This window comes from Scleropages formosus, chromosome 23 (genome assembly GCF_900964775.1).
Source record: "Scleropages formosus chromosome 23, fSclFor1.1, whole genome shotgun sequence".
NCBI classification, from domain to species: domain Eukaryota; kingdom Metazoa; phylum Chordata; class Actinopteri; order Osteoglossiformes; family Osteoglossidae; genus Scleropages; species Scleropages formosus.
In genome coordinates this window covers 9,440,891-9,468,683 of record NC_041828.1, presented here as the reverse complement: position 1 = coordinate 9,468,683, position 27,793 = coordinate 9,440,891, and the positions used below count along the sequence as shown (strand labels likewise).

Genomic DNA, 27,793 nt, shown 5'->3' with positions numbered 1-27,793 from the left:
TGTGTGATTGTTAGGTTACATCTATAGTTTTACCCGTGGTTGGCCTGTGATAAATCTGAGTGCGTCCATGTGCACCTGCATGCTTCTGTCTTCAGGGACATTCACGCAGGCTCCAGGTCAGTGTAAAGCCAGTCCAGCAGTCAGGCACTCTGCCCCTGCTGGTGGAGGCAGTGCTGTCCGTCTCTATTGGTTGTGTGTCCATCCGCTCCACCAAGCTACAGAGACCACTGGACAGCTACCAGGTGAGGGGGGACATTTTTGTATCTTTGGGCTTTTTTGTAATGCAGCTTTGTTTACAGCCTTTTGTTGACAAGAATTTCATTTAGAAGGGTTCTGATGGTCAAATGAATGCTTTCCTCAGTTGAAAGCTTAGTGAGAATGCTAATATTTCAGTGCTTGATGTGGAACTTCTTTTAACCTTTTTTTGGGCTTCTGAGGTTCCATGATAATATTCACTTAATTACATCCTGAATGAATCATTCAGAAAGAAGCTGAATGTTTAAATGTGCACTGTATTTATCAAGATCTACAACTGAAATAACTAGGTAAATAAAGTCATCACAATTCCTCTTTAAAATCTACAGAGAAATGTTACAAAAAAGCAGCCATTTGCAGCCGCAAGGACATTGTGTGGTATAGCTCTGTATCTGTGGCATTATTGAATTTTGGATCAGAGTTCTCCAGACAGAGGTTGCTTCCTTACTATAAATCAAGTTCCACTGCCAACAGTAGAACTGAGTCTCAGTAAAGTTGTTCTGTATGCAGGGAAATTTTAGTTTTTATTTAAGAGTATATGTACGATGTGGTGTTGGACTGTCGTAAGTTAAAATCAGTGCTACCACACAGACTTAAATATATCCAAGGAAAGACAGAAAGATTGCCTTGTTAATTGCAAATGGTAAAATGAGTCAGGTTTTTATGGTATATGAAATATACTGTTCATTTAGACACCCTTTGATATAGTTTTCATTGTCCTTCTGCAGTCAACAAGTCGCTCCTTCTCTGCCTTCTGAGCAACCCCCTCTGGGTAACCTGACTTAAAATGTTGACCTTAATCTCATTCAGGCAGAAAACCAACTTTGTCATTTTAACCATACTTTTGATTATGATATCCAGAGTGAACATTCAAAATGCAGTGAAAAATTGTGATCAGTAACAAAAATAGTGACTTCGAAAAGAAAAACGATAGAATGATCTACTTTCACTGTTGCAACAAATGGTGTGGTTGTGATTGAACATTTCCAGAAGCACAGAAGCATAACCACCTCGGAGGGTTGTGGTGTTGTCCTCCTTGTGTTTGATCTGGTCTGTTTTTTCTCCAGAGGGAGGTGGATGTCGATATGGATAGTTATCAGGTACTGGCTTGGTCTGCTGCTGCTGTCCAAACGGGGCATGAGGGGGAACCCACTGCTGATCATGTGCTCTCAGACAGGGGACAGTTTAACATATTCATGCTTGCTCCTGATTGAGATTCTCCACTCACACACAGTGGCCTCTCATGTAAGACAGTGGCTTCCACATAGTTCCAACGTGATATTCATCAATTTAGGAGAGTTGCAGTGTTAAGTCTTGATTTTGACTTGGATTAATATTTTCTGAGTAATGTGACATTTGTGAGTCAAGATGATAATATAGTGCTGTCTGGTGTCAATTTGAACATAATACAGCCGGTGTATCTTTATATATTCTCAGAATATGACCAATAATTTTCCTTATTTTAGCTTTTCTGGCTGTTAAGACTGTGAAGGTCATAACTGTTTGTAGGTTTTAACCCCTCTGTAATGTAAAGAAGAGAGAGAGAGGGACAGAGAGAGTGAGAGACCTTTAACCACACCCTCTGACCCTGTCAATAATCCCTGCTTCAGATTCATTTGCTAACTGGCTGGCTGCTTCCTGTCCCTGAAACAGCTGCGGGAATAATTTGCCCCCTCCTGGTCACATGATCAGTGCATGGCTGCATGACTCATTTGCACGGTCAGGTTCACAAGGGAGTGGGAGGGATGTTGAAAGCACACCGTTCTTCCTGAGTTGGTTTCACCCAAATGTTTACTCACTTATGACTTTTTTTTTTTTTTTTTTTTTAAATCTTAATGAAAAAAGGTGAAGTGCTGCTGAGTTTGGGAGGTGATACCCCTCATTCCAAGTATGCCTCCGTTTTGTCCATTTGGGAGAGTGGTTTTGGCTACCAACAAATGTTGTCACAGAGTGCAAATTAAGCTTTTCCAGGAAGCTTTATTGAAAATGTACAAACATTATTAAACTAGATCTAACCAGTATCCTCTCTCAGTTCTGACAGTCTGTGTCTCCAGGGATTCTGGTGAAAGTTTTCACAAGATTCCTTCATATGAGACCAGATAATGCCCATGTTTTTCTTTTATTCGTGTGGGTCTCCGTTCATGGGCTGCGACTTGTATTACAGGGATACTGGTTTTGAGAACTAGGTCGAGGTTTAGCTGTGACTTCATTCCAATGCAGCAGGCCTGTAATGCCCATGTCTACCACTGTGTTTCTCTTCTGCTTTTTGTCAGGAGGAAGACTTGAACTGTGTTCGAGAACGCTGGTCTGAAGCACTGATCAAGCGCCGTGAGTATCTGGATGATCAGATCAAGAGGATCATCAACAAACATGGTGAGTACAGCATAAAGTCTGCCATGACAATTCACAGTTCTCATGTGATCATTAAGTACCGGCACACTTGTGGTCCCCTGAGAATTTTCTTGGTTTTATCCTTCTCTTGTCTCTCTGTACCCCTGTCCTCCTCCTCTATGCCTTCAGAGAAGTCTGAAGAAGATGTGGAACGGGAGGCACGACTGGTGGAGCAATGGGTGGGGCTGACAGAGGAGCGCAATGCAGTGCTGGTACCAGCCCCTGGCAGTGGTATCCCTGGTGCTCCTGCACATTGGTGAGTGTTTCACTGTCGCTGTGCTGCATTCTTTCCTGGCTTCCAAGAACTCAGGCTTCCAGTAAGAATGCTGAATTTTATCTTTGATGGAACATTTGTCAGACAACTTTGGATTATTAGGATTACATAATTCATGTAAAATGACATTTCTTTTTAATCGTGAACATACTAGAGAGTGGCTGAGTCACACTTAGACATGTCAGATTGTGTAGGTAAATGTCTTTTGTCCCATAGGCCTTCAACATAGTTCAGAATACCCTCTTGTGGCATTACTGTGACCTACATGTGTGGCATCTGTAAACTGTTAGTGTTTTTAATTCTGTTACACTAAAGAGAATGTTTCCAACATTTGAATCAAGCCTGTAGCTGTGCTGTCATTCATTTATGGTGTCACTCTGTCGCAGGACACCTTGTGCCGGAATGGAAGTTCACATTCCTGTCCTCTTTCTGGACCTAAATGGTAAGATCTCTATAAGATCTCTAGCAACCTGCCTTGTTGGCATGCGAGTGAAAAAAGGACAGGTTATTTCTCTTAACAGTCACAGACTTGTTTTGATCTCACATTTCATTGTCTGGGTGTCTATTTCATAGTTTCTTCCATATTTCTATTTCCTTCTCTCAAGCGGGTGATTTAACAGTGAATGGTCAGCTGTCAGGACCACACACTGCTGGGGTCAACTCTATCTTGCCAAAAGAGCATGGTAGCCCATTCTTCTACCTCCCCATCATTAGGCACAGTGACGATGAGGTAAAGCCTCTTTCTGCTGTAGGTACAGAATGTTTTTTTTTCCTTTTGGTTTTTAAGGGATATTTTTCCTTAGTCATATTTGATTTCCAACAGATCTCAGCGGTCTGTTCCTGGGACTCATCCATCCATGACTCTGTCCATCTGAATCGTGTCACCTCACCTAATGAGCGTATCTACTTGATTGTCAAGGCAACTGTCCAGCTCAGCCACCCAGCCTGCATGGAGCTGGTAGTTCGCAAGAGGATTGCAGTAAACATCTATAATAAGCAGGTGTGTTGCTCTTTTTTCCTTGGATGCCTGTCAGCCTCCTTCCTTATGTCAAAGCTCAGCAAAAAGCAGGTACAGGGCTTACTGGATAAAAGTATCTTATACATTCTCCAGGTTTGCCTAGGCAGTGCTGTTTAACCTTGATTGGTTCCCCAGCAGAGTTTTACACAGAGTTTGAAGAGGAGAATGTCACTCAAGAATGTGCTCTATTCATGTGGAGTCACATATGAGATAGTTTCCAACATACCAAAGGTAAGATCCTCAGAAATACTAAGTAATGCATAATTCTGCTTCAACACAAAGCAAGATTGAATACTTTATTATATTGGCTAGAGCCAAACCTGTAAGGGTGAAACACATCTCTTCTACCTTTCCTCTAACCTCTTGCCAATTGCTGCCTAGGCATCAGAGGAGCCTGAGGAGCGGGAGACACTTGCTTTGATGGCAGCAAGGAGTGAAGCTGAAGGTGCACAGGATGGAGAGACGTACATCGAGAAGTACACTCGTGGTGTACTGGAGGTGGAGAACATCCTGAGCCTGGAGCGTTTGCGGCAGGTGTGCACCCCACTGTACCTCCCACGTGTACACAGTCTCCAACCTACTCATGGTTACCTTTTCCTGCTTCTCACTCTACACAGCATGGAAGATGAGCTGTCTGCAGAATATTAAAGCAGACTGAACCTGAAAGGGCTTGAATTGATCCTATGTGGCTCAAGAGGTCTCTGTAATAAGTGTGTAGCACTGTTCTTAATTACTTGCCATTTGTTTCCCTTTGCAGGCGGTTACTGTAAAGGAGGCACTCTCTGCTAAAGGAAGATATATCAAGAGAAGCATCAGCACGCCCAATGTACAGCATGTAAGAACCCAAATTTACGCCAAGGTCTATGCGTCGTCTAAATTTTAAAGTCATTTGGTTTTTTTTTTTTTTTTTTCCATGGGAAAGAAAAAAAAAAAAAAATTTGTCACTGACTGGAACCATTAAAAATGCATGTAGCTGTTAAAGTTGGGTATGTATTAATAGAGAGGATGTGTACTTTCACAGAATACAGAAACCGGTTAACCTGCATGCGTTTTTTTTTTTTTTTCCCCCCCCAGACGTCATCCAGTAGAACTGATTTAACTGGGTGTGACGATGAAGATTTCAAGGTATTGATTCCTTCCAGCATGTCTCTGTTTTATTCTGCATTTGTTCATAAATTTGTGATGTGGTTGAACTGTTTAGCATTTGTTGCTAGGGACGCTGTGAGAGTCAACTTGACATCTCAGATGGCAGTCTTCAAGATGTGTCACTATGTGCAACAATGACCAAAGACTCACCCTTGAAGAACAAGGACAGCCAGGGTAAACGCATCCTTTGTTATATTAATTGTTCTTTTCAATTCAGTTCAATTTATTTTTATAGAGCACTCTTCTCACGCAGTGACACAGCACTTTAATGCAGGCATAAGGCAAGAAAAACAAATCCATCAGATAAAGAAACAAAGAGGACAGTTGTATACTGACTATCATAATATAATGCTTTTATGGAGCTATAAGTATGCCTGCTGGCCACAGAGGAAAGGAACAAAAACTCCCAACCAAAAATCGAGGCAGAAAAACCTCTGGGGGTCCAAGGGCCGGTGGCTGCCCACCCCTCCGTGGCTTTCTAGATTAAGTAACAATTCTAAGCCAGTTTACAAGTAATAATGATATTGTTGCTATATGGTAGCTTGAATTCCCAGCTCAGCATGGTACATCTCGTCCATCATGGCAGTTGGTCATCATCTTCAGTCAGCATGAGAGTGCATCTGTGACTGCCAGCGGGCCTCCTTAAGTCTTATTAGGGAGACAGTGCTCAAAAAGAATAAATAGTTAGTCATTTTTAATTTAAACAAGTAAATTTAATTTGCATTGGTATAGAGGTGGGAAAAACAAACACAGCCAAGTGGAATTACATTTCTGACCAGTCTTTAGTCTGGATTTGAAGACTGAGACAGACGGGGCATTTCTGAAAGTAACTGGTAGAGTATTCCACAGTTTAGGTGCTCTGTAACTAAAGGTGCGGCCTACTGAGGTCTTATTTATTACAGGTCCTTTATGATAACCTGCATCCTATGAATGCAAATATTGTCCTAAGGTATATGAATCAATCATCTCAAGGTAAAATGGAGCAATGCTATGTACTGCCTTATAGGTCAAAAGTAGGATTTTATAATCAACTCTAAATGTGACCAGGAGCCAATGCAACGATTTAAGTACCGGTGTTATATGGTCATACTTCCTAGTTCTAGTGACAAGTTTCATAGCAGCATTTTGTACCAACTGTAGCCTCGATACAGTCTTGTATAGACAACCTGATAATAAAGCATTGCAATAGTTCAGCCTGCTTGAAACAAAAGCATGAACCAATGGTTCCTACATTTGTTGTCTGTTATAACTGAAATGTAATAAGTGATCTGCCTAATGCACAGGTTAAGACACAGTAGTATGTGTCATGAAAGAAGCTGCAGTCTTTTGTTAGCATGAGATGTATGAACCTGACATCACTGCAACCTCAGGCTTGGTGCCAGAGAGCCCAACGCATTCCAGCCCATTCAAGGCCCTCTCTGCTCAGCCACCCAAGTTCCTCAAGGCCCTGATGCCTGTGAAGGAGGAGAGCAAGAGCAAGAAATCATTAGAGTCCCGACCACTGCTGGGACAAGAGGTATCTCCACCACTTCCATTGCTTTGCCTTCTTTCCCTCCTTTTCCTGTTTGTATCTTATTCCCTTTTTCAGCTATACTATGTCCTGTTCTAGTTGTTTAAATTTTTTTCTTCTCTTAAGTTTAGTTTCCTATTTTTCTTCTGTTTCCAACTTCTTCAATACACACATCCACACTTTCTTAATTAGCTAAAGGATACTCAAGTGTCACATAGTTACCCAGTGGCAGCTACTCAAAACTAAACATTCTGTGGCTACTGGTCCCAGCTGGTCAAAACTATCTAGGCTGTGCTTAATGTGCATGCATGCACTCTTTAATCATCATGAATGAGTTTGGTGAAATATCTAGCCTGAATCTGAAAATATATCCACTCCAGAATGCGTTCGCTATGAGCTGTGCTGAACTGGCATGACTTGTGCTGCATGGACATGAAAAGTTCTAATGTTAAGATTCAAGACATAAATACATAGATTGAACAAAGGTATCTTGATGACCTTGAAGACTGCAGGAATAATGCTGGACTGTCCTGCACAGCTCCTGCGCTGCCTCTCTACAGGCCAGTGGGAATTCCTTACTCTGACTGATGTGCAAGCATGCATTAATCAAGTGCTTAACAAAAAAAGTGGCATCTGTTTGAAATGAATTTGTACATCCTGTTAAAAAGATGACTTTGTGCATGCATCACTTGTCATTTGCCTCTAACTGCATGAATTCCATCCCATGTGTTTGCCCATGTTTTAATCCTGTTAACCTCTCCTGTCATTGCCCGAGTTGTGTGCGTGATGTTTGCTGTTGTTGTTTCAACCCCGTTGCAGAGCATGCGCCCCCTTGTGGAAAGCGCTGCACTGGCCCCTCACTGCCCCCAGCGACGCCCCAGGGCGGAGAGTGAGGGCCACAGCAGCAGGCAGCTCAGTCTCAGTCACACACACCGACACACCACTGTAAGTCCCAGTTGCTCCACACTGCCCCCAGCTGTTGGGCCTCCATAATTGCATAGAGAATTTATTTTCCCTGACATATTCAGACTAAAAAATATTTTAAAATTACACATTTTAAAGTAACTCTCTGCTTCTTAATATATGTCTGTTGATTGTTTTTCTTATATTTTTCATGTACAAATATTTCCCAATGGCCCTGAAAGTAACAGACAAATTTTAAAATAACATTTAAAATAAAATAAAGCTCCTTGCTGCCTGAGCTGCTCCCTCTCTTACTGAGAGCTTGAATGCTTGAGTTGACATTGTCATCTCCTGCCATCACACACTCCATTTCCAATACTTGCTCAGTCTGTCTACACATCCCACACCAGCACTGGCTGAACCTACACTCACATGCTGCCCTTTCACAACTGTCCCAGAACCGTGCCTCCCAGTATCCATTCAGCGCAGTCAGCCCTGCTGCCATCATATAGGAGGCACTTTCATTCTGGTGTCTTTCATTTCCATTTTCCAGTTGTTTATAGATATGGGTGACAATGCACATCAGGTCAAAGGTATTTCATATTTGGCACTGAGGCCCCTATTTGAATTGTTTTGGTCACAATAAACTTAAACCGGTATAATTACTTAAGTATTTTCTGCACTGGGCTGATGCTGTCCTGTGGAAGGATGCCATTCGTAATTTTTGTAACTGATTAATGGATAAATTGTAAAAAATATTTTACCCATACCTCATAGGAAGTAGGAATAAATGGTGGGGTACTGAGTTTTTCAGTGCAAACTGAAAATAATTCTTTCCTCACAGCAACAGTAACCAATGTAAATTTAGAAAACTAATAAACTTCTGGTGGTGACTTTATGATTGAATTTATGTTTATACATGTTTATATAAAAGAAATATGCTGGCTTTTCTCATGTTACCTGTTCATGTGTTCTCTCCCCCAGCAGACTGCAGCAGCTAACACTGCTCCGCATTTATTTTGTTGTGTGTCCCTTCACTGTTGACTGATCTAGGATTCTGAGGAGGAAACGGATGGAGACACACCGTCGAGTCAGCCAAGCATGCTGGAAGTAGGATATTGCTCACTGGAATTTCAAGAGTACCAGACTTATGTTCCGGAAAACTTTGCTGACTTTGACGTGTATAATGCAAGCTTGGAGGGCTCAATGTCATCTGAGCAGGTGGAAATGGTTGGGGGTAGGGCTGGGGTAGGAGGTGGGGTTGTGGGCTGTGAAAAGGCAGTGTCACGGAGCCCCACAGTGAGTAGCTGCACCAGTGGCTACTTTTCCCACAGTGGCTCCAATGCCACCCTTTCTGATGCCATGTTCACCGCTAGCGACAGCTTAGACCAGCTGAGTGCCTCTGGCCGCGATGTTCAGGATGACAGGGGCCCACTTCACACCAAAAGTGCCTTAGTGGGTGACACTGTCTCAGTAGCACATGCACAACCATGCCCACCAACAGCCCTTCCTCCTGCCAGTGCAGACTGCTGTTCGGACACACCTAAGGAGTGTGTGCTCAGTGTCAGTCAGGAGTTCACTGATTTCCAGGGTGCTGATGGTGGGGAGGTGAGCCTGACATCTTTGGATGAGGGGTGGCCAACTGGAGCAAGCCTCCTCCTTTCAAGGCAGGAGGAACAAGAACTGGTTAAAGGCTCCCGTCACCATGTCACTGTGCCTCCACAACAGTGCCAACTGCACAACGGCAAGCGGTCACCATCTGCTCACTTGCATCGCCCATTCAATACCCAGGAAGCCTCTGGACCTCCACCCTGCCGAGAAAACAACTTGGGTCACACACATGGCTCTGATCCTGGTCCTGCTCTAGGAGATCCTGCAGACTCATCCAGTGGAGAGGAGGGCTTACCTGTACCACAGCTCCCAGACTGGATGGCTCCAGGGGAGGCTGTGTGGGTGGGCAAGAAGAGTGGAACAGTGCACTATGTAGGAGGGGTGGAGTTTGCACCAGGCATCTGGGTTGGAGTAGAGCTGGACCTTCCTGTTGGTAAGTGACTTATGTATCACGTTTTGGGTTTGATTGTACATTGGCACATGAGACAAGCAACCAAATCAATTTAGCAATTAAATACAACCAGGAACGGTGAAATTTTTCATTCAATAAATGTCTAAAATACCCTTACCCCAATTTATGAACAGAAGACGTTCCTGAAAACTGCATATAGATCTATATTCCCAAATCTTGGCCTAAATTAGCATTAAATGAATAAAGTGAGTGTGGCTGCTGTCTTGCTGTGTTAAACATGGTAGGGGGATCAGTAATGGCATAGGCAGCCATGTCATGGGAGTTGTCATTGCTTGTGATTGCTCTGCATTGTCATATAACGGCCAGAGAATGAGACCATTTTGCAGCAAGTCAAAGACTTTCCACAGCCTCCTCAGTCACCAGATCTTAACGTCACTGCACCCTTATGTTGAGTTCTGGGGTGCAGAGTATAAAATAGGTTTCTACCTCCTTCATCCCTCAAAGACCTGGTGGCTTTTGTTCATGAAGAATGGCGCAACATTTCACTACTCACAGTTCAGGACTTGTGTGACTGCCTTCTAAAGATGACAAAAGCTGTTCTGAAAGCAATTGGCCCAGCTTTTCATTGGGACCTTGATATCAATATAATTGTTTATCTCTAACCCCCCTTGAGTTCTCCCCTACACTGTGATTTGTGAGAAAGCAATTTGTGCAAACATTGCAGTTTAAAAAAATAACTCTCAGCCCAAATGAACTGCATAGACTAAAGACCAATCTTTTAAGAGAAACTTTGCTGCAGTTTGTTCTGGAGGACTGTCCTGTAGGGGTGCTCTTTTTGAATTCATTTACATTTACTAATTTTGCCAATGCTTTTCTCCAGAGTCCCTTAGAATGTTAAGATATTTACAGTTATTTACACACCTGGGTAATTTTTACTGGAGCAATTTAAAGGTGGGAATTGAACCAGTGACCTTTGGGTCTAAAGGCAGCAGCTCTAACCACTATGCTACTAGCTGTTCCTGATTTACACCCTGGCGTACAGTCTCAATTTCACTTTGACAAAAGGATATTGGCATATCTTGGATAACATGAACTTTGGGCTGTAAATACAGAAAGCGTAATATAGAGTAATGTCACAAAATCATGGGTCACACGTCTGGTCAGTTTAACCCAAAATATGCTTCCTGATTTAAATTTACATTTATTCATTTAGCAGATGCTTTTCTCCAAAGCGATGTGCATCTCATAGAAAATACAATCTGTGCATTACATTATCAGGAAGAGAAACTTAGATGCAGACGTGCGATACTTAAATGGTTAGTTTCTTTCCACCATATGAACCAATTATTTAAGTATGTGAGCAGCTATATAATCAAGCAGAAATGTTTTACTACTCCTAACCAAGCAGGTCCTTTAGGCTCACAATGACATATCTTCCTTTTTCCCGTTCTTAAGGCAAGCACAATGGCACTGTCCAGGGAAGGGTATATTTCCGCTGTCCACCTGGCCGTGGCATCTTCGTCAAACCCTCCCGTCTGTCAAGGGGACCTCCCCAGCCCTCCAGCAGTAATCCCCAAGGCCAGGAGAAGCACAGGAGTACCACTCTCACTTCTCGCCAGATTGAGGAGAAAACTGGGGTTGGGGAGCAGGGGTCTTGGGGTAGTGCTCAGGACCACCATCCCTTTGGGAATAGCTGAGCACCAGTATTCGATCATTATTGCCATCATTTTGCACTTCGACTTTGACAACCACATCACGTGATATCTACTCAATGTTTTTTTTTTTTTTTTATTATTTTTAAATTTCATCTTTGTCAGATAATTATTTTATAAAGGTGTATTAGTAATATTTAAAAGAATGCAGATTTACTGCTTTTCTCTCTTAATTGTAAGACATGCTCATTTGAGGACAAAAAGAAAGTCAATTTATAGGTTGATTTTTGGCTTCCATGCCAACTTTTTGGTTGAGCACAACTGTGTTAGCTGTTTGTATGTATTCAGTTGAAAATACAGTATTCTTTCAGGAAGGAACTGCCCTTCTTGAAGGAAGAGTTCTGACTTAGAACATATGATTGTTAACATACTAATATCAAACTGGGCTGGTTTGAGACATTTAAAACATTCTACCAAAGACCTCATCTTTCATAATCTTCAGGCCATTGTCCCAATGATGTCAAAGTGTATGTGAACTACACTTTGTATTACATTTCTTTCCAAGAGCCTAGACCAAGGCCAAATCACAATATTTGACCTACCATCAATATTGAAATCCTGCATTGATCTGGTTTGCTTACATTGCAAAAAGCCCACTGTACTGACATCTCATGTGCACTAGAGTTTGGTCCAAAATGAACAGTCTCTCCTGGTCCCCCTGGATCATTGAAAGCAGGATGAAAATGAAAATATAAAGAGTGGGATTGTGGGAGAAGTACCTGACTGGATTTCAGGTCTAGAGGTTTTGTTGCCTTACAGCCCTGTCGTGGAAATGCAGAAGCGGTGACTGTTCCGCAGACGTTATGACTTCCCCAAAGCCAAGCTTTGACCAGAGTACAAACTCAGTGGACCTCTGTCATCCCAAGGCACCCCTATTATTTGTCAAGAACATTTGAGTACTCAAGCAGTTATACTGCAGTAGAAGGTAATTTTGTCTGCGTGACTCAAGTTGACATTTGAGACTTTACGGTACTTGTGTGTACAAAGGTATACCTTTGGGAATGGCGGTAAATCGGGGGGGGGGATATTTATGTAAAGTGTGCCTGTAGGGAAGGATGTGTGTGTTTTATATGCAGAATTATGTTGGAACTTTTTCCATTTTGCTTAAAACTAATATTTTTAGATTAATTATTTTGACTTAAAAGATCTGTGTTACTAACACAATAAAAGTGGTGTCTGCTGTAATATATCAGAAGTAAAGTGAAAAAGAAACCCAGTACCTTTAAACAAGAGAAAAAGCTGCTCTCCTTGCTGAGGACTTGTAAATAAAGCCCTATTGGAATATAGTGTTTACTATATTATAATGTACAGAATTGTAATTTATAAGATATTTCAGCGGTCTGTATTTAAGGGATGCAGTCTTTTGGAATACAGAGCGTTCAAAATGTAAAGGCTCTTGGTTTTTCTTTTTGCATCACTGATAACTACAAATTTAGATTTGTGAGTATTGCACATGGGGTTGTAATGACAGTTTGAAGTAGGAAAACACGTCTTGAATCACTTCAAAGGGTCAATTAAAGGCAAGAAGTATCACTTTTGTAATTCTTGTCGGGTTTGTGTAAAGGTGCAAAGGAAATACTGTATGTAAACGACTGTATGTATACTCTTTACTGGAACCAAAGTTAAGAATGGTGGCTCTGTTTAAAACAGAATAGCACTTCATATACAACACATTTCTTGTACATATATTAAGACAGAAATAAAGTTTAAACGGGGACAGGATCGTAAATAAAATCATAGGAAGGGTACAGAAAGAAAAATATGTCGACAGTGAACCAACCCGCCACATGATTGTCAGGCAACGTGCACGTTACTGTGTGAAATAAGATACAACCTCTTTAGTCTTCGAATAAAGAGTTTTTGCTTAATTATTAAATTACCCATATTTTACGAATAATTTCAATCAGAAGAATGCAAAAAAAAAAAAAAAAATCATGGTGCTTCAGCATAATTTGATCACTAGCGCTCCAAAGCGGTTCCAAATTATTTATAACAAACACAAATAGTTCAGTTACAGCTGCTTTAATACATTAGATTATTTTCTCAACAAAGAAAATTACGTATTCGTTTGACTCCTAAGCGACGTCGTAATCTCGGCAAATAGTGCAACAAACCATCTACTTTATAGCTTCCAATAGACTGTCTTGAACAGGCATTGGGAAACGGGTCTGCGATTGTAAATAAACTGGACATAATAGTACACGTTCACATTTCTGATGTAAAATACGCATTCTACACTACAGTTCTACCCTTTCATTGTTCCGCTCACTCTTTCCTGCATGAGACTCCATTTCCCAGAAGAACCTGGACGTGGTTGTCGAAGCGCGCACGTTCGCGGTGTATGACGGTATATCGGCGGGCCGAGGCTGTTCGACTGTTTCACGGGGCCACTCTATCCGGCGCCTGGAAGCGGACGGCCATCAGAAACCCAACCATGGCGGCCGCGGGAGGAGGGAAAATTAGAACCAGGAGGTATCACATCGCTTCCAAACCATACGCAAAAGGCAATCAGGTAACCCAAATGCAAGTTTTCAAAACGCATTTAAAGCGTCGCCCTCTCCTTTATTCGCATTCGTCTTGTCTGTCGTTCTGTTTCCGTCTTGTTTTTTTCCCTCCTCGAGCCGTGCGGCGGCCTGGTCCTCCCGCTCCGTCGTTCTCGGCCTCCGAGCCTTAGCGGGCCAGTGACCCGGATTGCTGCAGCGGGGAACGGACGCCTGAATTTGGCGGCTGTGTGACATGTACTTTTGGCATAACGAGACAGCAAAGTGATCTGTTGGTTCGGGCGCCGCTCCGAGCCCCGACAAGCGTGAGGCGGCCCGACCACGCCAGCGCTGGGAGCAGACATGCTAACAGGCTAATGTGCTAACGGCTAGCACGCTGGCGGGTCGCGTGGCGGTTCGCTTCGCAGCGGCGTTGGCTAGGGCCGTGTCCCCGTACCGCTGTTTAAAAATGTTGTGTTGAGGTCGATTTTCGATTTAAAAGAAGAGGCGGTCAGCTTGGTGTTAGCGAACAATGCGAATGGAGCGCGGTGGGGTTCCTCCGCTCCGGGCCACGCTCGACGGAGCGCGATCCCTGGCGGAAAAGCGCGGGCCCACGGGGGGGTGGACCCTCAGCTCTCGGAGTCTGGAGGAAAGCGGTAATAAAACGTTTGTAAAACAAACTTTAAAACTGTATTTTAGTATTAGTAAAGCGGAGGCGTGCGACGTGGGAAAATAACAGGAAACATGTACTAGGGCTGTATGTTTATCGGTGTGTTTCTGCAGCGCACAAGTCTGCTGGAGGGGAAGCAGTGAACAAACACGACGAATAGCTGATCGGTACGAACAGTTAGTACCGATGATCAGAGAGATCGATGAGCGATTAAACTGCCTGGCTGCCAAATGCAGCTGTGGTACTTAACATGGCCCACGTGAACGTTGTTGATCACATAGCTGAGGGGTCTCAGCTCATGTGCAGGATGTGTGTGTTTAAACCTCCCATCAGTAGTGATCGATACTGTCGTAACTGGTTAAAGACGTGAATTGCGGTCACTCAGTGTTTACAGCCGTTCCTCGTGCTCAAAACATGTGGATTCTGCCCGTACTGCTTTAACAATCATTTCAACGTTTTGTGGGGGGGTACTGCTTTGTTGAGGGTTTTTTTTTTTTTTTTTTTTTTTTTTTTTTTTTTTGATTTAAGCTGAGGTGTAAAGATCTCAGTCCTGCGTAGCAACTTCTTATGATGGTCCCGATGTTCCTCAGTTGACTCGAGGGTTTAATCATAGTGGTGTTTTAATGTGGATGTGCAGGTCACGGTTTGATGGCTGTACTACCACTGTACAGAGTTTACCCTAATAGATACACAGTACCACACAGCACGTGGGGTAGGCTTTTAGGGCTGTCATCTTGCCATCCGCATCCCTGGTTTGTGTCCGGGTATTACTGTAGTACCCTTGAGCAAGGTACCTACTCTGAACTGATACAGTCAGAATACCCTGCTGTATAAATGATAAAATCATTATGAAACTTACATTTTGTCACCCTTAAAGTCATCAGTTAAATGAAAGATGATCATAAACTGTCTACAGTTGCTGGAGCCTAACCTGGCAACACAGCACAAGGCTGGAGGGGGAAGGGACACACCCAGAATGGGACGCCAGTCAGTTGCAAGGCACCCCAAGTGAGGCTTGAACCCCAGATTTGCCACATAGTGGGTACTGGCCAAACCAGCTGGGCCACCATGCCCCCCCCTTTGATGATAAACTGTACAATTTTATTCAGAACCAGAATTATGCTACTGATTGAGTCCTCTTACAAGGCTGAAGCAATCTGGAGAAATGCACTTCTTTGGAAACAATGGAAGGGCAGGAGAGGGAGAGAATTTTTGCTATTTTTATTTATTAATCTAATGCTTTTCTACAAAGCAACTTACAGTGCTACCTACTACCATTTACCCTTTTGTTCAGCTGGGACATTTTACTGGCACAATTACAGGTAAGTACCTTGTTCAAGGGTCCTGGAGAGATGGAGGGATTTAAACCTTGGTCTTTCAGTTGCAAAGTGATGTCCATAAATACTACACAAACTCCTGCCCCAAAATATTCAGATGATGAATTGTACAATTACATATTTATACAAGAAGGTATTTATCAAATCAAAGTAAATATCTTAATGCACTAGGTACTGGAGCAGGACTTGAATCAGCAGTGTTCAGATTTGGCCTTTTGTAGGGAGCAGTCTGTCTGTAGTCGTCATTGAGAATTTCATGATCATTTGTGTGCTGTGGTGGGGGTTCTGCTTTGGTTGAGTATCCAGCAGGGTGCTTGAAACCCACAGGTAGTACCAGTTGAAACCTGCAGAGCCCTGCTTTCATCTGCCACTTAAACAGGTCTGTCCTTGCATACTCTGTTTGCTGTAACCATGTAACAGATCTCAGTTTCTTTCCCTCCTAAGTATTCCTAAGGTACACTTTTTCTTTGAAAACCCTAAGGCCTTGAAGGTCAGATAATGTGATTTATGTCACGTTTGAGGGGATATGGTGTCAGTTGAAAAGTTTCTGCACTGCACAATAGGTTCTTGGACCCCTCCAGGTAAGTCCTGTCCTAAGTTTTCCCTGGGCTCATTTTCATTTGAAATTCTTTCATTTGTAAGGATTTGTCCTCTAATGCAGCACTTACAAGCATAACCAGGATTAGAATGGTTTTTTCTTATGTTCTTCATAAAGATGTTAATGTTCTGTTGTATCTGCATTTATCTAAAGTGATATTTAATGTAAAGGTGAGGTCATTGCTTTTGTCATGCAACTGGGTATTTCCACCTTTTTTTTTTTTTTTTTTTTTTTTTTTTTTGAAGTGGTATTTTATGTTTTGTCCATTTGCCCACTTTCATTTTTGCACACTGCTTCTTTGTTTTAGAGAAACTAGACAACTCTGAGCAGTTGTTTTATATTGCACAAGTATTTTTTTGCAGAAACTAAACCATAGAAAGCCTTGAAGGACAGGGCTCTGCACATAGATGAGGGAGTGTATTATTGTTACTCTGACTACACCAAAAGACATCAGCTCAGTATGAGCCCACCTATAGCCATTGAGACTACACTTTCCTTGGCTTAGGGGGCCAGTGCCTGTTTCTGCATTCTTTTTTCATGGGTTTATTTTCATTGCTAATCAGGCCAGTAGTGTCCCTCAGACACATGGCCTGCAGCACAGGCCATCATCGGAGCTTCTCGCAACTTACTTGGGTTCAGTCTGAAAAATCATGCACACTGGCATTTGCTGCTACGCAAGACACACACCCAGTGTGTTTGGGACTTTGCCGGTATCAGGAACTGAGTCACTCGAGTCCATACTCTTTATGTACAAGTACATGAGTAAGTAAGGATCCCCCATTCTTCTGTTCATGCAGGAAGTAAAGGGAAAGCCATTCTTGGGCTATATAAAGGATTAATAGGGCATTTTAAGCAAGAACTGTATAAACAGCTTTTAATGTTAAACAACTTCTGATTTTCTATAAAGCAAAGGGTGAGTGCATTTGACATGCTACAAAATTTATACAGAGGAAAAACAAGTAAAAGGGACAATCTTTTAATTAACTTTTAAGAGATTATGTCTATGTAAACCTTAAGTTTTAACTAATTTGTCAGAAATTTCGGTTTGCATATCTGTGCTACTGTTTTAAGAGCTTGCTGGTCTCTCTCTCTCTTTTTTTTTTTTTTTTTTTTGGAAATTGCTCTAAGCCAGAATATTGAGGCAATTAACTTGTGCTGTTCTGTGCTCACTACTACTATAAGCATTTTGCTAAATTGGGTAAATCTGTTCCAAAAGGGCTGTAACAGGGAGTGAAATCTATTGCACTTATGTGAAAGCATCTGTTTTCAGGACCACTGACCAGGTGAAACAAAATAACCAGAAGGAAAATTTGTGCTGTGGGTTATAGCTGGGTTTTTGTCGGAATAATGCTGTTTATGCTGTAACTGATATTGCTTTATTTTGACACTGATGATGTTTGAATGCAGAAGGTACATAAGTGGTACATGGAAACAATATGTGGAGAGACTCAAGTGTTCCACTTTTTCCTTAGCAGATTTTGTGAATATTTTCTTAGTCTTTCTCCCTTGCTCTCCCCAAACAGCAGCCAGGCTTGATCAGTCGAATGACAGACACAGTGAAGAGCATCGTTCCATCCTGGCTGCAGAGATACTTCCGGAACGGAGAGGCCGCGGACAGAGATGGCAGTGTGTTGGGGGTTGAACCAGACAGTCAGGCCCCTCTCGCCAACAACAATGAGGAGGCACTGCCACATGAAGATGGACAGGCTAGTCCAGAGCCAAGCACAAGTCATGCAGGTGAGTGTGGAATTTATAGAAGGCGTCACTCTTTGAGCATAAAGCTATACATTGTATAGCTTTTAACGTGCAATCTGTTTTATTTAAGGGTGCGACTGCAGGGTATCAGGTTGATTACACAGAACCTTCAGATGTGTTATCCTCCCCTACCACTGCATGCTATGGCTGAACCCTTCTAGTGTTGTCTAGGATGCACCACAAGTTTTAGATCCTGTAACCCCCCTTATTTCACAATGAAACTGAAAGCTTGTTTAAAGGCTGGTATCTAGTGCTTGGCAGGAGAGCACTAACTTAGGCATGTTTGCCCCTCTCTCTCCAGAGCCCTCCACCAGTAGGGCAGCTTTAAACTTCCAGGACATCCTGGCCAGACCCCCCCTGAGTCGCTCACACCTGCACTTCCCCTCACTGGATGGTTCCCCTGGCAGCCCTTTCACCCAGCCATCGACATCCTCCACCCCATTCCCTGGGGTTCCCTTCACCCAGCCCTCCACCTCTTCTGCTGCTTTCAGTGGGACTCCCTTCACCCACCCCTCCACCTCATCTGCCCCTTTTTCTGGGGCTTCCTTCACCCAACCCTCCACCTCATCCGCCCACTTCCATGGGGGCTCCGCCAACTTCTCCTTGGTGAAGGAGATCAAGGACACCAGCTCCCAGCATGAGGACGACAACATCTCCACTACCAGTGGCTTTTCGTCCCGTGCCTCGGACAAAGGTGGGTGGGTTGACAAATGGTGTCCTTGGGGGAACTGAAAGAAGGTTTTTGGCTTGACAGTAATGATTGCTATGCCACTTCTAGCAATATTAAGTGTCAGTTAGGCACAAACCATATAATGAAATTGGTTTTTGTGCATTGTCACTAAGTATTCTCAGTTTTAAGTACTCTGGCTGCCTATTGTTAGTTATCGGCAATGTTTTGTTTTTGTGCAGTACTTTTTTTTTTTGGTCCATAGTCTGTAGAGAAGCACTCAAGAATTTCATGGTACTTGTACACGGTACTTGTACTTATGAGAACAAACCTTGAACTTGAAAAATAAGACCTTATATAGCTCATTTCACTTTAGTGTGTAGTACATAAGAAGATATTGGATATAGTGGTTGTCTTGTGGAAGTTATCTGTTTGCATAGGGTTATGAATGTGTGTTTTTCAGTTTTTTAAAAGCACATTTACAGGGTTGTGTTCAGATATCGTCCTCAAATCAGTCCATTCACCCTGATTTGGTTTTTGTTCAAGTGTGATGCCTAAAAAATTAAATGGCCATCCAAGAGTTTACAAATATCATTGATAACTGGAATGCATATTTAACAGGTTATGTGCAGTTGTTACTCTGCCACCAGAAATCAGTGATTTCTGGCTTTGTGATAAATATTCTGTACATTACTGACAGGGTGCATCTTTTATTAGCAAGAACTTCAATCCTCTTACATACCTTTGGCATAAAAGTAACTCTACAGAAGGTCATAAAACCTATCAATTAACAATTATGAATTAGTTTAATTTGGAGAACTTTATATAATGAATTTTCTCTACCAGTACATTGCGGTCATTCATGGTCACTTTAAAATTCATTTCCAAGCATGATTTGCGTGGATGTAACAATGTTTTTTCCACAAAGCTGACTCCACACATTTGTATACATAAATGGTAAGATGAATTTTGCACCCCTCTTCCTCAGATGTTACAACCTCAAAGCCTGCATCATTGCCTTTGCTGTGGTCCCCGGAAAATGACCGCTCCCACTCAGGTCCTCAGCAATCCCAGGCTGCGCTCAAGAAACCCTCCTTCAATCTGTCCGTGTTTGGGACGTCCTCTGCTGTGAGTGATGCTCATACTTTCAGGCTACTTCAGAATTGGAGTCCTGTGTGTTATGTCACGGAGCTAATGTTTTGCTACACAAACTATGCTTTTAAAGCACAAAAGAGAATGGAACTCAAGTCCTTGGAATTTATATGCATGTAAGCAAATTTACACTATTGGGTGTTTTATGTATAAGGATCCAGAGGAGCTCACTCTACAGTACAGTTTTCAGGAATGAGAATAATCACTGAGGTTAAGATTTCCCTTCAGCTCGTTCTGTAAGATAACCTTGCCTTTTCTGTGTTTTCTGTGCCTTTTCCAGTCTCTAAGCAACTCTGTGGTGAATTCTAGCCAGCTAGGTGATTCCCCCTTCTACCCTGGCAAGACCACTTATGGGGGTGCAGCTGCTGCCCGTTCCAGTGCCCGTGCACACCCTGGAACCCCCTACCGGGTGAGTTGTCACTGTGGCAGTTTTTGTTTCTTTGAGGCAGGCAATGTCCATAATGCATGTAGCTCTTTGTATTTTTTTTTTTTTTTTTTTTTTTTTTTTTTTTTTTTTTTTTTTTTTAAAAAAAGAAATGTGGCTAGTCAGATTTACACTGGGAGGTATGCTATAACTTGTTGTCGAGTCATTTGTAATGGGTGCTGAATTCTTGTTTATAACGAGCGGATTTCTGATCTCTTTGCATTTATTCATTTATCTGATGCTTTTGTCCAATGCGACTGATGATGATAAGCTATGTATAATTATTTACCCTTTTATATAGCTGGGTAATATTTACTGGAGCAATTTAGGGTAACTACCTTGTTCAAGGGTACTACAGCTGGGGGTGGGATTCAAAGCTACAACCTCTTGGTCCAAAGACAGTAGCTCTATCCATTAAGCTACCAGCTGAAGTCTTTGTCAGTACAAACACATTTTGGCCAAAGGTGGTCACATGCCAGAATACCCCCAAGCTTACAAAAAGTAGTGTCTGACCTGTGGTCACCTTAACACATTTTGCAGCTACAAACGATTCATTTTGCTTGGACAAGAGACCATGACCACTACTGAGTCCTTGTTTACCCCTCAGGCTCCTGTGAGGAGACAGGTGAAGGCCAAGCCAGCAGGGGCACAGGCATGCGGGGTGACCAGTGCCACAGCTCGCCGCATCCTGCTCTCACTGGAGCGGATGTCCAGCCCGCTGGCGGTGAGTGTCCTGCCTCAGACTAGAGTGCCAAGTTCCTGATGCTTCCTTTGGTCTAACTGATCTGCCATGGGGCATGAAAACCTTAAAAGGCTCAGAATGTATTGACAGCTTGAAGAAATCACCTGAAGTCCTTCTTGAAAGCATGTGCTCACAGAAGTATTTTGATAGATTTTTCAATATGATTGGGTGTTGTCTTCCGGATGCTGATTGCCATTGCATATACTGAGCGGCACATTAGGTCCTTTAATGGTTTGTATTAGGTTTCCCTGGGTCCCAAGGAGAGTTGTTTGCCACCAAGGCAGCCTTGCTGGTTTGCACCCATGACCAGTACTAGGGTTGTTTAGGATTTCTTGATCTTTTAAAGTAAAACCAACCAAGGCAGTTTTGTCTTCAGGGCAAAGCTGCCAATCCCTTATTAGTGCATAGTATTTGTGCTGCTTTGCCACTGTTTTTAGGCCTTTAAGATTATAATATGGTGTTCTGTTCTATTCTCTGAAGTTGAAAGCAAAAGTGTTGGTTGTCAAACCTCTCTAGACGTAAGGCAACACCTGGATAGTTGTGAGTTTCACAACACTGGCTGCTTTTACTTCACAGGATGCTAAAAGAATCCCATCAACAGTTTACTCGCCATTGTCAACAGTAAGTAGGCAGCCAATTTCACTTAGACTGACTGTTTTCAGGGTTGCAGAGCTGTGTGCTTCTATGGTTTTTGTTCTCATGTTTCTATGTGCCTTTCTGCTACAGTCACTGGACAGAACTGAGCTGGACACCTCACCATTCCAGTCTAAAAGGAAAAAGGTATGTGCCCTGTTCAGTGTTGGCAGGGTAGTTTTGAAACCTTTATTGTCCTTACCCTTAGTTAGGAGAACAGATGGGTCATTGTGGAGTGTGGTCCACATGTGGGCCTTCATGGTTGTCACGGTGTTAAGCAGCTGTCCCCTTGCCCTGTATATGACAAACAGTGTAAGATTCACTTGCCTCTCAGGCATTAACGTTTAGCTGTTTGCAGCTGTTGCAGCAGCTCTAATCTTGCTCAATGCTCCATTGAAAAGCTAAACCTTCGCTAGTCCGTCAAGTCTCCATGCTGAATCTGATGACATTACTGCGTATCAGAGCTTCTTTGTGGCTTGTCCTACTCGTTAATGTGGCTATTCCAGCGCTTCTGATTAAAAGGCTGTGGTACTCAAAGGTAAAGGACATGGTAAAAAATAGTGTGACAACGTTACTAACTACAAACGTATTGACATGGGGATTGTTCAGCATGTTCCTATCTAACTAGATGTATGGGAACAGATGAAATTACAGGACAGTTTATGAGAAGGCATTCTGTGATGCATTTCATAATATCTGGCCAGTTTTGTTGTATCTTGACATACTGTACATGTGGTTGGGTTGCCAAAATTGTAATGTTCCCAGAACACAAGCATACAGAGAATCATTAAGACTGAGAACAGCTATGCTGAAGGCAAATTTTGTCAAGGGCTAACAGTGCTCTCTGTGTACCTTTTAATTTACATGAGAACATGTAGATGCAAACATTTTAAATCTACAGGCTGTAGGCCAAAATAGTGTTTGAGCAAGTGTGGAGTGTTTTTACACCTGGAAAAATGCTTTCAGGTTCATTTTAGGTGCAAGATTTTAATTTTAGGATTTTTTAGCAAGGTGTACTGCGCCATTCACTTCGTTTTGTCAGCTGACATTGGGAATTCACACAACCTTGTTTTGTAAGTGGGACATGTGTTTTATTCACAGTATTGCAGTAATTTTCTGCTCTGTAGTAATCATATCAGCACCAGACTGGAACAACATCCATTAAGGAAACAAATACTAGTGATAAACATAAGATGCCATCATTGCAGCCATAGCCTAGCTGGTGCAACAGATACCTTTCCAGCCCACATTCTCTGCCTCTAGGCAGCAGCTGTTTTTTTTTTTTTTTTTTTTTTTTTTCCCTCCTCCTTCTCTCTCTCTTTTTCTCCAGTTGCTTCAGCCATGTAGCAGTGTATGATGAAAAGTGAGGCTTGCTTATGTGTACTTGTATCAAAGGGAGAACTGCTTGGGGTACAACTGGAAGTACCACAGTTGAGCAGGGTCTTTGAAAGAGGTGTGTTTGCTCTGTTGTGCAGATAGACCCCACGCCTCCTCCCACACAGAAGCTGCTGGTCCCAGCTGCGGCCTCTGTGGCAGGGAATCGTTCCATGTCTTTCCGGCCCTCCCTCACCCCTGCGGGCAGCGTGGGTCGTGTGGCGGACAGGAGGAGCACCAGAGACACAGTGAGCCCCTTTTAACACTCAGCTATAGTGGGTATTTCATACGCTCCACTTCATGCTTGTTGCTGGAGTCGTTTGGCAGACCAATGTGCATGCACACAAGATGCAAAACACTCCAAGTAGGTTTTGTCACTTCTTCAATTTTAAATGCTGGCATATATTGTTCCAGTACTGTTCCACCACAGCCATCCACCCTGATGGTGTAAGGATTTGCTTCCATTACCATGTTTTTCACATGAGCTATTTCAGGAAGCAGAGCATGATATAGGATTCTCCGCTTCCCACTCAGCATTGTACTGAGAAATAGCAGTACAGTCCTGCCCTGGGAGCAGACTTCTATGTCATACCAGTAAGAATAATTAACTGGAATAGCTTACTGCATTGAACTATATAAAGAGTTGCAGTACCAGAGGTACCAGAGAAGTTAGATGATCAGGAGTCCTTTAAGCAGTTCCTTGTGCACACAGTATGATGTGATAGGAGGGGAGGAAATGACTACCAGAGCAAATCCTCCCTGAAATTCAGGGCTGAATAATAGCTGTTGTCAAGAGATATCCCTTTGTGTGTCCTGATTTGTGTGCTCATACTCGCTCCCATCTTCTTGCAGTCTGCTAGACAATCCACACGGACTGCCCACAGTTCTGAAGAACCACCAGGAAGGTGAGTGTAGGCATATACTTGTGGCAAAAACATTGTTGGCTGACCTGGAGTTCAAGTACTGTTTGTAAATCAGTGTCAACCAACAGCATATACTTGGTCATCATCTTGCAAAATTATGAATTTCCAAACATGCAAGTGTTTTCCAAATTTATCAGATTTCTCTGTATCGGAGAGAACATGATCTGTGTTGACACTGAGCTAGTAGCGGTTCGTAAAATGCAACCAAACAAGAATGTGGAGCCATCTTAGTTCAGTTACACAATGTTTAAAGCTCACGCCTAGTGTTTATGGTGATAAAATGATTATGGGATGCATCAGTCAATCTTTAGTGAATAAGAGTTTTTGGAGACCAGGTTTTTTTTTTTTTTTTAAATTTACTTTTATTCATTTAGCTGACACTTTATTCCATAGTGACTTTCAATGTTAGTCTACCTACGATTATTTACCCATTAAATAAGTAAGTGTACCCGGTACGTACTTTGCTCAGGAGTACTACAGCTAGTGGTGGGGATTGAACCTGTGACCTTTGGGTTCAAAGGCAATGGCTTTAACTACTGCGCTACTAGCTGTCCCAGCTGTTTTAGTAATTTTAACTTTGAACTACATTGAAACATTTAAGTCTTAGAAAGTACTTATTCCTAACCAGTAAACCAGCCGAGGGATATGTGAATTTGTAAGCTTTGTGTTGTGACTCAGTGGTGAAAGTGAGTTTGAGCTTACCATCAATTTGAATTACAAACTTTCGGCCTGAAATGTTTGTAAGTTTAGGAGCCATTGTGATACGGACGTGGAGTTTTTTTTTTTTTTTTTTTTTTTTTTTTTAGAATAAAAACACAGATAAATAAAATTGCTATTTGGGTGTCAAACTCCAGTGACCTGAGTTTTGCATCTTTCTGACCCCCAAACAGCACAAGCCACTTCGCATATCCCTTGTCCAGCACCCCTGCAGCCAACAGTGTGGGCTCAGGAGCAGCAGGAGGCAAAATGAAGAGAGAAAGGAGTACACGGCCATCATCCAAGCAGCCTGAAGATCAGGTGGGTTCACCTGTTATCAGGTACTAGTCAGTCACACTCATGTTCAGTTGTGCTGATTTACCTTGGCTCATTAAATGTTTTTTTCTTGTCAAAATATGACTTGACATTCTGCAGCTTGTTTTTGTGATTTATTTTTGTTCTTTGCTTTATTGATAACCAGTTCTTTTCCCTAATTTCCTTTGCAATAACTGCCTTCCCTCTCCTCAACTCAGATTGTAGAGGCACCAGAGCTGCCAGCAATCTCTCTCCCCATCAGCACATTCACCCTACCCACTTTCAGCTTCTCCTCCCCACCCCCTGCCTCAGGAGCAACGCCTGCAGTCACTGCTCCCTCCATGCCCCTCACCAGCAAGGTAGGCCCAGTGAAAGCTGCGCTGTGATTTCTTAACTCTGTGTAGCTCCAGGTTTCACCCTTTTCAAGCCCTTTTCTCCATCAGCTCCATTTTATTAAGCTGAAATTATATAAATTAGATATCTTACAAGTTACAGTTCAGTTGGATTGGAGTTGGCCAGCTCCAACCAATGTTATCTAAATGCCACACTCAGTCCAAGCATTTTTACCTTAGTTTTGTGCAACATGTTTGGGTTGCAGTCTTTTCAAGTTTTAATGTTTGTTGTGTCTGTAGGCCCAACCTGCTGCCTCCAGTCCTCCATGTGTGCCATTCACCTTCTCTTCTCCCATCGTCAAGGCCACAGCAACCAGCCCACCATCACTCTCCCCTTCTGCAGTAAGGGACAGATGTCTTGTCATGTCCACAGGGACTTCTGACCCAGTGCTGTACTTTCCACATTAGTCTACAGAAGAAAATGTGTCCACTTTGGCTCTGCTTGGTTGTTTGTTTACTTCCTGGGAGGGGATAAGGGTTTCATTTAATTGTCCCCTTTTTTATTGCTCTGGGGAAGAAAAATAATATATGAATGTTTGTTTGCGTGAATTATTTTACTTTTCCATGGAAAGTGTGCCCCCCCCAGGCTGTGTTCAGCCGTTACGTACTTCATATACCTCTGCATTTTCCCCACAGTCTGGCTTTACCTTCAGTGTGCCCGTTCCAAAAGCTGCTCCCTCAAACTTCAATGGAAAGGCAGACAACCCAGTAGTGACCCCAGGTAAACCCAGAGCTTTTTCAGAGGTCCCAATTGTTCTTGCAGTGTTGTTGTGATATAATTTTTATGTTGTCTCCACAGTGAAGTCCATCAGTGGCACTGCAGGCAACAAGGCTACTGATAACTTTGAAGGTCCCTTTAAACCTGCCAAGGTCCTAAAGCAAGGTAGTGTGCTGGACATCCTTAAGGCACCTGGTAAGATTCTGGTCAAGATCTTTTGGTGGGGAGAACTTCTGCTTGTACCCTCCAACAGCCTAAACTTTGTGGTATATCAAGTCTTGCTCCGAGGAGTCATTTTAACACTTTTTTTTCTCTCCTTAGGGTTCTCCTCTTCTTCTCCAATGCCTGGGAGCACCCTCTGTCCTGATTCTTCTCTCCAGCCTCCAATCTCCTCCACATTTAGCACTGAATTTGGGATCAAACCCTCTCTAGAGTCATGGAATTGCACCACCTGCTTGGAGCAAAATGGACCGTCAGATAGCAAGTGTGTAGCCTGCAGTGCACTGCGGCCCAGCACAGACTTATCTTCATCTATCTCTGCAAAACCAGACAGCCAGCCCACTGTTCTGACCTCTCAGGTGGGGGCAATTCCCTCAGCCAGCTTTGGATCTTTGTTTGCCCTGCCAGTTGGAACCTGGGAATGTGACACGTGCCTGGTGCAGAACAAACCCGACGTGGTCAGATGTGTGGCCTGTGAGACGGCCAAGCCTGGGACTGGAGTGAAGCCGGGTCTAACCCTGCCTGCTTTCTCTGAGACTTCGACTGCACCCACCTCCTCTAGTAGCAGCACCACAGTCACTGCCCCAATTACCTCCTCCATCACTTCATCCTCCACCACCACCTCGCTTTCGTCAGGGTTCCTGGGCTTTGAGAAGTTCAAAAAGCCCGAGGGTGCATGGGAGTGTGGCATATGCCTGGTGGAGAACAAAGCCCAGGACACAAAGTGTGTGGCATGTCAGAACCCAAAGCCAGGTAAGCTTGCAGCTACTCTTTCGTTGTGAACAGCAGTGTGTCATGTTTGCTTCTCCTCTTTAGTGTCAGTATTAAACTGTTTCTCTTTGAGAATTTATAGCAAAACTTTTAATAATTTTCCCCACTTCATATCCTGTATAAATTTTGTTCTAACTGTGGACATGACATCAATGGTTCTTAACATTTCACTGTGTTTAACTAGAGGAAATGTCCTGTTATAGGCATGGTTACAGTAGCACTCACTACAACACCTCTTCCTCTCCTCCTTCAGGAGCACCCATGCCTCCTTCCTCAACCACCAGCACCTCACTCCCACCTGCAGGAGCTCTCCTTGGTTTCGGGGACAAATTCAAGCCACCTGAGGGCAGTTGGGAGTGTCAGGCTTGCTCTTTGCAGAATAAGGCAGATGACCTGCAGTGCATAGCCTGTCAGGGCAACAAGCCTGGAACCAGTGCACCTCCTAAAGGTACAGGACCCACATTGGACCCATCCTTGTCCAGTCACACAGCTTTAAACCTGCCTGTTTATCAGTATATATGGTGAACTTAATGTCCCTCCTCTTTTTCAGTATTTGCATCTTCCTCGTCCTTTTCCTCCCCATTCACATTTGGTATCCAGTCCTCCTCTAGTACAAACTCTACTGCGCCTAGCGGCTTGGGAAACTTTAAATTTGGAACCTCCTCTACAGACACTACCTCCTCAGGCTCAGCAGC

At 43.0% G+C, this 27,793-nt stretch overlaps 2 protein-coding genes across 12 annotated transcripts in view; both read left to right on the top strand.

Moving 5' to 3' along the window:
• Positions 1-11,310, top strand: part of kif13a (kinesin family member 13A) — a 54,185-nt gene extending 42,875 nt beyond the window's left edge. The window contains exons 25-40 of one of the 10 annotated variants that reach the window (XR_001966062.2): positions 96-242; positions 1,323-1,355; positions 2,529-2,628; positions 2,776-2,902; positions 3,307-3,362; positions 3,526-3,650; positions 3,744-3,920; positions 4,074-4,169; positions 4,320-4,472; positions 4,696-4,773; positions 5,013-5,063; positions 5,153-5,258; positions 6,455-6,600; positions 7,100-7,154; positions 7,414-7,539; positions 8,551-8,605. Coding sequence is in view for 9 of the 10 variants with exons in the window: in XM_018750404.2 (XP_018605920.1) it covers positions 96-242; positions 1,323-1,355; positions 2,529-2,628; positions 2,776-2,902; positions 3,307-3,362; positions 3,526-3,650; positions 3,744-3,920; positions 4,074-4,169; positions 4,320-4,472; positions 4,696-4,773; positions 5,013-5,063; positions 5,153-5,258; positions 6,455-6,600; positions 7,414-7,539; positions 8,551-9,541; positions 10,976-11,217 (2,754 nt within the window). In the remaining variant the exon portion in view is untranslated. Of the gene's footprint in view, positions 1-95; positions 243-1,322; positions 1,356-2,528; positions 2,629-2,775; positions 2,903-3,306; positions 3,363-3,525; positions 3,651-3,743; positions 3,921-4,073; positions 4,170-4,319; positions 4,473-4,695; positions 4,774-5,012; positions 5,064-5,152; positions 5,259-6,454; positions 6,601-7,099; positions 7,155-7,413; positions 7,578-8,550; positions 9,542-10,975 lie in introns of those variants that run through there. The other 9 variants (XM_018750406.2, XM_018750404.2, XM_018750408.2 and 6 more) reach the window with 9 other exon arrangements.
• Positions 11,311-13,620: 2,310 nt separating this feature from the next.
• The window catches only part of nup153 (nucleoporin 153), a 17,461-nt gene continuing 3,288 nt past the window's right edge, over positions 13,621-27,793 (top strand). The window contains exons 1-18 of one of the 2 annotated variants that reach the window (XM_018750471.1): positions 13,621-13,744; positions 17,841-18,054; positions 18,374-18,766; positions 19,728-19,867; positions 20,172-20,300; positions 20,923-21,039; positions 21,634-21,678; positions 21,784-21,837; positions 23,166-23,312; positions 23,917-23,969; positions 24,878-25,004; positions 25,217-25,357; positions 25,631-25,732; positions 26,027-26,111; positions 26,190-26,303; positions 26,430-27,080; positions 27,352-27,546; positions 27,649-27,793. The exon at positions 27,649-27,793 is cut by the window's right edge and continues 728 nt beyond it. In XM_018750471.1, the coding sequence (XP_018605987.1) occupies positions 13,667-13,744; positions 17,841-18,054; positions 18,374-18,766; positions 19,728-19,867; positions 20,172-20,300; positions 20,923-21,039; positions 21,634-21,678; positions 21,784-21,837; positions 23,166-23,312; positions 23,917-23,969; positions 24,878-25,004; positions 25,217-25,357; positions 25,631-25,732; positions 26,027-26,111; positions 26,190-26,303; positions 26,430-27,080; positions 27,352-27,546; positions 27,649-27,793 (2,930 nt within the window). In that variant the 5' untranslated portion in view covers positions 13,621-13,666. The remainder of the gene's footprint in view (positions 13,745-17,840; positions 18,055-18,373; positions 18,767-19,727; positions 19,868-20,171; positions 20,301-20,922; positions 21,040-21,633; positions 21,679-21,783; positions 21,838-23,165; positions 23,313-23,916; positions 23,970-24,877; positions 25,005-25,216; positions 25,358-25,630; positions 25,733-26,026; positions 26,112-26,189; positions 26,304-26,429; positions 27,081-27,351; positions 27,547-27,648) is intronic. The other variant, XM_018750472.1, reaches the window with a different exon arrangement.